The sequence below is a fragment of the Argiope bruennichi genome, chromosome 9 (assembly GCF_947563725.1).
Source record: "Argiope bruennichi chromosome 9, qqArgBrue1.1, whole genome shotgun sequence".
NCBI classification, from domain to species: domain Eukaryota; kingdom Metazoa; phylum Arthropoda; class Arachnida; order Araneae; family Araneidae; genus Argiope; species Argiope bruennichi.
The window spans coordinates 90,665,958-90,678,228 of record NC_079159.1 but is presented as its reverse complement, the minus strand read 5'-3'; the positions used below and the strand labels follow the sequence as shown (position 1 = coordinate 90,678,228).

Genomic DNA, 12,271 nt, shown 5'->3' with positions numbered 1-12,271 from the left:
AATATTATTAGAAAATTTTCTTTATCAGAGTTACATATGGCTTTTAAGAAACATACATATGGCATAAAAGAAATACTTTTAGATTATTGATTGTCATTAGTATTATACTTAACTTTTACAATTATAATTCACTTAAAGGGCTCCTAATATTTTAAAGGCCAAGAACCTGCCTTATGAACACCCATCCTTTTTTAATACTAAAAATGTAGACATTTTCTCTCAAATGAAATGAAATAATTGTATATTAAGGGTTTTAATTTCCAAGCCCTCTGAATAAGTTGCATGAATGTACATTATTAATTCAATTATACTTATTACGTTGATGTCTTCTCATTTATTTCACTATATAAAATGAAACAGAAGATAAATTATTGTTTTGCATTTGATACATATACATTCATTTTCAAGCTCAGTTTCCTAATTTATGATTTCTATTCATTCAAATAAGCAAAAATGTGTAAAACAGTAATTTATAATTACATTGTAGAAAAGAAATCAACTTAACATGTACAAATAAAAAAGCTGACATATCATAAATGGATCAGAGTTGAGATACTGCACTCATATGCATTGTGCAATTGATATTTATTTCAACTATCAATAACAATTGTTAATAAAACAATAGTACTGATTTATACAAATGCTGAAGTAAATGTACTGAAAAAAAAAAACTATCAAATATTTAGAAGTTATATTTAACAGGAAATCCTGCAAAAATTTCATGATCACAAATAAACAATACATTTAGCACACAAAATCAACAAGCAACAAAAACAAAAATTATCTCTATATTCTAGAAATATCACCATTTAAACTGAATAGAATTACTCTAATGAAATAATAATTTATAACACACAATATTTGCACATAGTATAAAAATTAATACATTTCAATAAAATTTCACCTGTAATTTAGGAAAGGCTTGAATCAACACGTGAAGTTGGGGCAGCTGCAGGTATTGCAAATATACTCAAATTAGATTCTTCTTGATGTTTTTGTATGTGAATGGCTAAATGATCTGATCTTCGAAATGTTTTTGGACACAAATTGCATGTATATGGAAAATTTGCACTATGAGTTAGCATATGCCTCTTTAAGTGATTGTTACGAGTGAATCCCCGCCCACAAAGGGTGCATGTGAATGGACGCTCACCTGAATGAATAAATCCATGCCTTTTAAAGTCTTTTCTTGAATCAGTAGAGTAGAGACATAATTCACACCTAAAACGGTGATGAGGATTGCCACCTTTATGCCATTTTTTATGCCGAGACAAAGCAGAGTTTGAAGCATATACCATTTCACATTCATCACAGGAATAGCATTTCATATTTATGCCTGTAAATGTAGTAAGTTATAAAACAGTGGAAAATTCCTCAAAAGAAGAACATATAGCAGAAGCACACACATATATATATATATTTTAAAGCAGCAGTTCATAAAATCTAAAAAAACTATTATATAAATTCAAAGAACAAAAATAAAACAGTGAAATCATTATAATATACAAAATATGAGATAATAAATAAAGTAGTATTTAACAATTATTTAAAAACTACAATTATTAGGTATATAATTAATTCTTAACATAGAAAAGATAATCAACTACAAAGCGTAATAATTTAATATGCTAAAACAAATATCTATTACTTTATAAAATAAGCTTGAAAATTTAATCATTTAATAAAAATTCCTCTTAAAGAATGTCTAATATGTAGCACACAATAAACTAATATAAAATAAAATGAGAAATTCTTATTTCATCTGATGATATTCCAAAAATGTCTGACCTAAAAAACAAAAAGAAGAAATATAGATTTGGATATGCTGTCAGATATTAAGCAATGAACATTAAAAATAAAATACTTATCAATTGAAAAACAACAATTAACTCAACATTTTAATTAAGAGTAAAACTAACAAAAATTAATGAGATACAGTTCAAAAAATGCATTTTTTTTTAATAGAAAAGTAATACATACTCTTAAAAAAGAGGATTTGACAACACATTATGTAGTTCCTTAATCAAATTAGTTTGAACCCAAATACACACACAAAGAATGTAGAAAATTAATTTTATGTTATATTTTACATTATATATATGTATTCATTGGCTTACATTTATTTGTTTAAAAAAAATTTAGATTTAAAAAGATCTCAAAATTCACGGTTATTAAAAAAAAGCATTTTCATGAATTTCTATTTGATTGAACAATTTAGATCACTTCTGAAATATAAAGAAGAAATTTATAACAATATATAATACTTTCTTTTTTACAATTTCTCTGTCACTGATATTACAAACATATTTTTAAGAAATCCTTATTATTTTGAGGAATAAATATTTATTCTGTCAAAAAAATTAGACACAAGTGTAGAGGAAAAACAAAACAAATAAAATTATTTCTAATATAAAGCCCGGAACTGATTTTTAACCAGGAAATAGAGCTTTTGTAGGAAATATTAAAATGAAAAAGAACACACCTTTTCTCCCTTGACATATATTCATGAAAAAAATAATTCCTTAAAGAAATTTATTAAAACAATTATGCTGGTATAACTAGATAAATGAAAATTAAACTTTTGAACAAACTCTATAAAGATTAATCTTATTTAATATTACTTACAATATATTAAGAATGTAACAATCTGAATAAAGTATTCAACTTATTTTTTTATTGATTCTTGAAATAATTATTTATTTTTACAGAATAGAATTTCTTGAAAAGCTATTTAGAAATTTTCCGTGCAATCTGATATAAACACTATTTAAAATAATACTGTTTATACCCTCAGATATAGACACTATTATTATAAATTTAATTTCTTATTCATCATATATATTATTAACAAGACATAAAATTTCTAGTAAACTAAAGAAGAAACAGAAACTGAACTCTTAATAAGAATAAAATCAAATCATCTTGAAAAACATTAAAATGAAAATAGGAAGAATAATATTTCACAAATACCATAATTATAATATATTTTAGTAAATATAAGTAATAATTAGACAATAAATAATCTGGAAAAGAAATCTAATAATGAAAGTGATATTATACATTAAAAAAAGCAGCTGCAATGATATATGTTGAAGTACTTGCTTTCTAAAAACTATGCTTAATCGTTTTTTAAGAAAAGAGAAAAAAATTCCTTCCTTGATTTTCAAATAAAGATATCAAATTTTAATATTGATGTAACGTTTCATACAACATAATAATTATATTCCTACGTTTCAACTCTTTATCACCAAAAATATTGTTTATATTTTAATTAACTAACTCCTTAGACTTTTCTCCCCATCTTTTATTTACAAAAATTTAATAAAAATATTGGAATTCCCCACCAAAATTCACAATTATTTCATTGAGTATTTTTTCTTCCGAAATATGCATAATACCGGCAACATAACAAAAGTATAACAATATAATAAGAAACGAAATAAGTATATTCTTAAGATGGATATTATGAAAATAGAAAACATTTTTTACACCAAAGGTTTCGATCAGATAGAGTAAACAAATAATTAAAAACTATTTTTTTAAAATTTATCTTAACCCAGCCAGGGCCTCTGAAATGGTTATTAAAAGGATCAGAAAATGTATCTTACTAAATACTGTAAAAATACCAAATATGTATAGACTACTTTCAGTTATTTACTTTAAAAAAAAGATACCCATTGCATCGGTAAGAATTGTAAACAAACTAGAAGTTATTGACACTATAGTAACACGTAACTGCTCGATACTACGCGTGCCATTGATAGCGGTTCGAAAATGTATGTATTATTTCCTAAAAAGTATGTGATCCGGTTGTTTATCCCCAGCAGACATTTCCCCCTGCCCTATACAGTAATTCAATATTAAATTATTACATAATATTAAATTATTACAATATTAAATTATCATCTGAAATGTTTTAATGATTTTCATTAAGTGTTTGGATAATTTCTGGTGAAAGATAAATTTTTTAATACAAATAAATTTATTTTGAGATTAACGAAATCTCTTACATAGATCTAGTACGACTGATATTCACGCAAAAATTAACCAAAAAATGATAGTAGTTCCGCACTTGCTCTGTTTCGTTTTCTCAATCAAAATTATGGCGGGACTGTAAATACCATTGGTTTTGTAGTAAACATAACTTCAAAAATGAAAATCAATGTCTGTCCAGAAACTGAATGATGGAATTTTTATTCAGAAACCCGTAAAAACTTTCCACTTCACTGATGAAACAGATATCATTGATATTAGTTGTAGTTCTTCGGATAGTTTACTTTCCGAAACTGATCAGCATTTGTGCAATGACAATTGTGCATTGATAAAAGTAAAAGAAGTAAGATTCGTTTTATTTTTATTCCAAGTAAATTTATTTGTGAATTTTATTCATAATTCTTTCGATATTTAAACATTTTTAATTCATAGCTATTTGTATTTATAAGAAAAGAAATAGAAATTGTTATTTTGATAAAATAACAATTTTGAGGAATATTATATCAAGATGATTAAAATTAAAATTTACACTCAAATTGATATTCAAAAAATAAATTAACTTCTTTACCTTTGCTTCAATGAAGGAAATAAAAAAATTATTTGATTTTATTATACAATATTTCTTATAATGTAATCAAATATACAAATAAGAGACAGTTTAAAAATATTTTAAAATATTCATATTTAATTTTTTTAGAATTGGGGGAAATGTTATAGCTATCAATCTAAATGTTAAAAATTTTTTAATGGAATTTTTAAAAAGTTTTTTGAGGTGTCTCTCATTATCATTGAAAAAGTAATTACTGTGAAAGACCAACTATCACAATCCTTGTGTTATCCACTCTATATTGTTTTTAATTGTAAGAACGTTGTCAGAATATTGTTTATGTCATTCACTGAAAAAAAAAAAAAAAGGCCTTAAATTCCAGAATGATTATATGACTAATACCTTCATCTTATTTACTTTATTTCAAAGTCATCCCTGAACTTCTGTTTAAATTTGTAAACCGTATTTTGTCCTATTATTTTTCTGTATTTTTCCTGAAAATTCTTATCTGGAGTATAGAAAACACCGCCCATGTTATTAAATGTTATTTCTGCAACATGTTCTATCTTGCCTCTTCAGTTGTTTTTTTTTAATCATTAATTGATTTATATTCATTTATATGAAAAATTAAAATATTTAATGCTAAATTTATAGAAAAGCATAATTTTAGGCCAGCAGTTTGAATTTTTCCCCATACGATATTATCAATCAATGGCCAATAAAAAAGAAATTCTTTTCATTTTACTTTCAGTAGAAAACAACTTCTTTAGTCTAAATTAAATATTTACTAAGCAATTAAAAAAACTAGTTTTCTTTAAATAAATGTTAGAAATGAATGGTACATATTCGTCATACAGAAACAACTCTTGTATTTTATTGATGTTTTTTTTCTAAAAATATACTCTTGAATTTGTTTTTCAGATACGAAAGTCAAATACTTTATTAGCAAACTATTTCATAGACTTATTTCAAAACTTTCATTTTTTTAGTTTAATTTCTCATCTTTTGAAAATTAAAATTTTTCATTAGTTAGTTTCTCATTGGGAAGAAAAGTAATTCATGAAAAAAAAATAGTCCATCCAGATAACTGTATCAGATTTCTGTTATAATTCTCCAAAAATGACAGTAGAGAGAATGATGCTGATGATTTTGATTAAAACAATAAAGAAGAAATCACTAGTAAAAGTTATCATGAGTCTGATTCAGAAATTGATGGAAGACAAGAATAACAAAAAAAAAAAAAAAAGCAATAAAAGTAACTCTGTAGGCAATTATGACTTCTTTGTAAAAATACTGTATAGAAATAGAAGCATGAAAGGAAAGTCAAAAAAAATAGATTAATGAAATTCATAAATAAAAAAGAGCTCCAGAAAAAAAAAAAAATTCTTAAAAGAATTGTTCCATTTCCTAAAAAATAGTTATGAAGCTAGAAATGAATTTTTTGTATTTTCAAATTTTGTAAAAAGTGGTATGTTAGGTACAACAGTTTGTAAAACTAATTTGCCTATTGCAAATAAATAATTTGCAAAAACGGAAACAAAATCAAAAATACAATGTAAAAAATACTTTGTAAGATGAAATTATGGTAATCATAGAAATATTATATTTAATTGGAGTGAAAAAAAGCCAGTAAAACAAATAATCTTGCATTAAGGACTGATAATGGCACTTTTGTAGAAATAATTTGCAGTGTTATTAGAATTAAAAGACTTATTTCAATTAAATTTGATGTTAGAAGTATTTAATGTGATAGAAGAAAAGTAGATAAGTTAAACATTATCAGATAACTTATCCAAACATTTAATTAGATTCTTGTTTTTCTGGAGAACAAAAAACAGTTGATAAAAAACCCGAATCTTTCCAATTTAAATGCTCATTCATTCTACGCGTAGCAAAAAAAAAAAAAAAAAACATTTTAGCAAAATGTGATATTAAGATGTTTGCATTAGTTAATTCTAAGATTATTTTTAAGAATAATATTAAAATATATTGCAGAATGCAGCAATCGAGCTAATATTATGTTTTTAATTCACCAGCTGGCATTGTCTCTTTTCAGAAAAAAAATCTCTCTTTGCTTGAAAATTATATTCAATTAAAAAAAGAGATCCCTAAGGAATTTCTTCCATTGAAATCAAGAGAGAGAGGTTCAACACTTTTTGGATTCCAAACTCATGTGAATGTTATATTGCATATTCTGTGATACACTAGTTCTCTTGAACACTATGCATGATATTGCTAGTATTGACAGTTGCACAAGAAAACCTTCTATCATTTTGGACTAAAATAAATCAAAACGTGACCAATTATAAGTTAAAATGAACTTACACAGTTGCCAGAAGAACCGTGAAACAATTTTCTATAGCTTTTTTAAACATTGCAACTGTAAATAGCAAAATTATGCTTCAAATGCTATCACCTGCTTCTGCTGCAATGTATAGGTGGCATGTTGTGAAAAATGTAACTGTATCTCAAGATACTCTCATATTTATATCAGATTTGATTCCAACATTATTGAAGAGCTCTAAAAATATAATCAAGTGTCAATTCAACAAATTAGAATCTCCAAAAGAAAAAATGGGAATGTAATGAGAGTTAACTAAAAAAAATTTATGCAAAAAAATTATGTATAATCATTTCTGGATCTTCCAATTTTGTATGTAAAAATCACATCAAAACAATAAAATACATTTGTTATTGCTATAATTGTTCAGCAAATAATTGTGAATTATTTGAATGTTGGAAATAGGCCAGAAATGCAAACCAGATTTGCGTTTCTGGTTTTTTTTTTTTTTTTTTTTTTTTAATTATTATAATTCACAAATTCAGTATCAATAAAATTTACTTTATTTTTGTCATATTCATTTTAATTAAATTAATGTTTCTTTTAAACTGATTTTTATTACTTCTACGAGTTTGCAAGACATAGCATGGAGCCTAATATTTTTCCAACTCATCCATGTTTTAAAAGCTTATCAAATATTACTTGTAATTAAAATATTTTCATTTACTTATAATGCATTTAAATGTAATAATACATCACAGTCCATTGCTTTTTGTTTGCTGACTCTCATATTATCTGACTCCTCTGTCAGTAGCTTAGCTCCTCTCTTCTTTAAAGTATCTATGAACTGTCTGGCATGAGCTTAAAAGCCCTTAGTATATAATTTATCCAATCAAACTTAAGAATATTATATTAATTTTTCTCCAGTATTGCAGATCATGCCAAAGTACTATATTAAAAGCTCGCCACATTTCACGAATTATCACTTAAAAAAATTATAATTTAGCATCAATTCCAATTGTTTTAGTCAGACATCCTTTCCTTTTTTACTTGTCGCATTTGTCTCTGTTTGCCTAAACTGACTTTTTAAGTATGCGGTTTAGAGCTAAGTAATTTTCATCTCTTCCCAGATCTGAAGAAAAGATTATGATGCCAAAATAATGATATCTAATCAGTGAGGTGTTTTAAAGGAATATTAAATGACTTCTCGAATCGCTGGTTGTCGCATTTTTCAAAGAATAAATCAAACTAATCTACTGATATGACAAATATATAAATCTTTATAGAAGTTATGTTGTAAAGTAATTATAATTCTACATAACTTTTGGTAATAAATTCATTTTTCTCCCTACTCTTGCTTCTTCTTCCCCACTCCCATATGATTTGTTAATGATATTTTATAATTAATTTTTTTAAGGTACTTGATCCAAGTTTTGGAATGTATGTATGGCCTTGTGCACCTGTTTTAGGAAAATATATTTGGCACAATCGAAAAAGACTCAAAGACAAAGTAATTATTGAGGTAAATGTTTCTATAATCTATATAAGAATAGTTATTAAAGGTGAATTAATCAATTTCATTTTTTAAAATCATTTTTGTTTAAGTGGAAATAATGTTGAAATTTTCTTATGATCTTATAAATATTTAACTCAATTAACTTACATGGTTATAAAATAAAATAGCTATTTATCATCCAATGTATATGGACCAAAATGACTCTGGATCAATTTAAATTATTTTTTTAACTGGCAGGTTTTGGAATCATGTTAAAAATCATTTTATCAACTTGCATCAAAATTTTTCTGCTCCTCATCTTGCATTGTTAGATATCTTATTAATCTTAAGTATTTCTCTAACTATGGTAAAATACTTCTGTTTTCCTTAAAAAGATTAGGGCATGACCTTCAAGTTAAAGATATTTATATGTTCAAATTCTAGGTTTGATCATATAAATGCTATAAAAGTATTATCATCAGATTTTTTAATATCACTTAACGAAAATAATCACATACATCTTGCATTAAAATATTTCAGATAAGAATGTTTAGCTCAATTTCCTTTCCTTTTTCATTTATCAAATATTTTATTAGTGTATTTTTCCCTTCTGTGTATCTCCTTACTTGTTGGAATGAAGGAATAACAGAATTTCTTTGAAATTGAAAAAGATTTATAATGAGTATATTCTAAACTCATTTGTACTTAAAAATTTAGACAGGATAATAAGGCTTTTTTTGCCCCTAAATATCATAATTATATTGCTTGAAATAGAGTTTAGACAACAAATAAGTTTATAATTTCCGTAAATTCCTTTAAAAGTTAATGTTTTTTATCATATTTTACTTATTTTTTATAAAAATTCATTGAAAGAAAAGGGATTGAAATTCAGTCTTGCCTATTTTATAGGTTTTATTTCTTGGCATTGAGAGAGGAAATATTTTTAAATCTTAAAGAAGGAAGTCTGGTTTCATTGGTTTAGCAAAAAATAATATGTTACAGTGTTTTTAAATTAAACATTACTTAGTTTTTCAAAACTGATATTTGCCAGTTGAAATATATATATGCTAAGTTTATTACAGATATTTATTAAAATTAATAAAAGAAAGTATATTATTAGATTTAATTAAAATTTTTTTATTGATTTATTAGTATATTTAAATTAAATGTTATAGAATTTTTAAACTTTGCTATTGTTACAGTTGGGCTGTGGAACTGGTTTGATTTCAGTTCTTGCTGCTAAATGTGGTGCTTATCCAATTCTGACAGATTCTAAAAAATATGGTCCTGTATTCAAAATAGCTGAAGAAAATATGAAGCTTAATAACATAGATTGCAAAGATTTTGAAATTCAAGAATTGACATGGGGTTATATAACTCCTTTTATAATTAGAAATAGACCAATCGATTTCATTTTAGGATCTGATGTTTTCTATTGTCCAAAAGGTAAAATGGCAATTTTTATTATATTATTTACTTTAAAAGAATGTGAATTATTTCAATAAAAATTTTCAATAATTTTGATTGTAATTAAAAAGAATTTTTATTTATATATTATGAATCATTGCCCAGATATTAAGTATTTAATGAAAAGAACCAATTAATGTATGCATATGCTGTTTTGATTATTTCCTAAATACTTTATTTGTAATTAATGACAGTAAAAGTAATTGATTTGCATATTTAATTACATCAGCTACTTTAACTATTGCATATCAAGAACATATAAGGTACTGTTTGTTGCAAGTTCAAAAAATAATGGCATACTGGTAAAACTAAACAAATAAATTTTCTGTAAAAGAGGGCATATGAATACTTTTACCATTGGATAACAATTAATTAATGATCAATCATATATTAGTAATCAACAATAAATTGTGCTAAATACAAAAAGCATGCTTACTTCATTATCAGTTAGATCATGAACCATTTTAAGAGACATGTTTTTTTAAATCTCAAAGTGGACAAGCCAGAACATTTGGATTCTCATTTTTACCTCAAATTTTAACAAAAATTATTTTCTGTTTGTGTCTTAAAAGAAATTCTTTTGGTTTTTTAAAAAAAATTCTTTTAGCTTACAAAAAATGCAACTACTTATAAAAAATCACCACTTATTTACTGTTGAGGTTGAATGCTACATTATAATAACGATAGAATCTCAAAGGATTTGTGACATATCTCTCATTCCTTCTCCTTGTCATTATTTAAGTTAGTTGCTAACAATGCATGTGGAAAATAAGGCTGTTTAAAGATTTAAAAAGAAAAAAGAAATGAATTACCTAAGGATTAATGAAAAAAAAAGTAAAATTATATTATTCCTATCATGATCTATTCTGTGACTATAGATATTTAATGAATAATTTCAAAAAATTTATATTTGAACCTACAAATGTTTCTTTTATTTGGTTTTAAAAATATATAATTAAACTAATTAATGTCTTAATTGTTGCATATGCATTTATGACTTTTTAAAAATATTTTTTAATAGATTTTGAAGACTTGATTGTTACCGTATCTTATATATTAAAGAAAAATGCTGGTGCTGAATTCTGGTGTACTTATGAACACAGATGGTAAATTTGATATATTCTTCTCTTTGTAATATCAATGTAAGATTCCATTTTTATAAGCATTTTTAAATATAATTTTAATGTTCCTTGTTGATAATCTGCGACTTTATAAAATTCTGCATGATTTTAAGCTTATTATTTTAATCGAAATTTGGATAATGTCAAATATATTTGTATTTAGGTATGGTACTTAAACATGTTTAATTAATCATATAAGAAGGTATTGTGGTAGTTTTGATTTTGGAGCCAATCCTTAAAAGACCCAATTGCAAAAATATCCAGTTTTCCTGGAGGTCTTTTATGTCCATGGACCTGTCCATTAAAATTCTCAAAGTTTAATATTTTTTTAATAAGCTAGGTGTGGAAATTTGGAGTGGAGGTTATCATTTCAGAAGGCTTTATGATTTGGTAAAAGTTAAATAAATCCTTATTTAATTCTAAAAAAACAAAAAACGATAGTACATGAATATAACAAAATTAGGACTACAGTTATGTTTTATATATTCATTTATACTGAATGTATTTGTATAAAAAGAGAACATGCTAATTTGCTTGTCAGTTGCTCAGAAAAATTTAATGCACATGAAATTTTGGAAGATGACACAAAATTTATTACTACAATGTAAATAATTCGAGTCAAAAGAATTTTTAAGATTTAATAATTTAAAGTAAAAGCATAATAATTAAGGCAGAAATTATAAAGATAAAACTATTGCAACTCTATTAGCATTACTAATAATGTAAATCTGTTGAAAGCCTTTAAATTCATAACTTTCATATTTTACATTTAATTTTTATAATGTGATTACAATTTCACTTTCTTAATAATTAAAAACTAGTATGCATTGTGCTTATAGTTCAGATTGGAATATTGATTATTTGCTAAGAAAGTGGGACCTGTGCTGCAGAGAAATTTCCCTTGAAGATTTTGGTGCTGATCGCTTTAGTGTAGCTGGCCATGATTTACCAGGTTTAAAGACTATCAGCCTATTTGTTTTTAGTTATGCCAAATAACTGCATTCTTTAAAACTTATAAAAGTAGTAAATTTTTAAATATTCCAGTGTATTATATAGGAAGAAATGAAAATAATAAATCATTAATATGAGATATTGCCTATTCTATATATGAATATTCTACTAAGCTATTTTCTCATTTACTATTAAAAGCAATTGGATAAAAATGCTGTAAAGAAAGTAAAACATATTCCATTATCTTTAATAAATAAAATTCTTATTCTTTGAATTAATTAGTGAATTAAAACTACAGTTATAATGGAGTTTCCAGTCTTCTGAACTCTAAGGAAAACTAAGCTATAGTAGTGGACTGTGATCTTTTGTAATTTATAAAGATTTTAGAAAGAGAAAGAGTTTTTGATTTCAGTTCG

At 24.9% G+C, this 12,271-nt stretch overlaps 1 protein-coding gene across 2 annotated transcripts; it reads left to right on the top strand.

Moving 5' to 3' along the window:
• The first annotated feature begins 3,818 nt into the window (after window positions 1-3,818).
• LOC129984143 (histone-arginine methyltransferase METTL23-like) lies at window positions 3,819-11,992 on the top strand. 2 transcript variants are annotated; one of them, XM_056093940.1, is made up of 5 exons: window positions 3,819-4,336; window positions 8,239-8,343; window positions 9,519-9,762; window positions 10,805-10,889; window positions 11,726-11,992. In XM_056093940.1, the coding sequence occupies exons 1-5, from the start codon at window positions 4,163-4,165 to the stop codon at window positions 11,898-11,900; spliced, it is 783 nt and encodes a 260-aa protein (XP_055949915.1). In that variant the 5' UTR covers window positions 3,819-4,162; the 3' UTR covers window positions 11,901-11,992. The 2 variants fall into 2 exon arrangements, with proteins under 2 accessions (XP_055949915.1, XP_055949916.1); XM_056093941.1 differs by having other exon boundaries at window positions 3,826-4,336; window positions 11,744-11,992.
• Window positions 11,993-12,271: the final 279 nt, after the last annotated feature.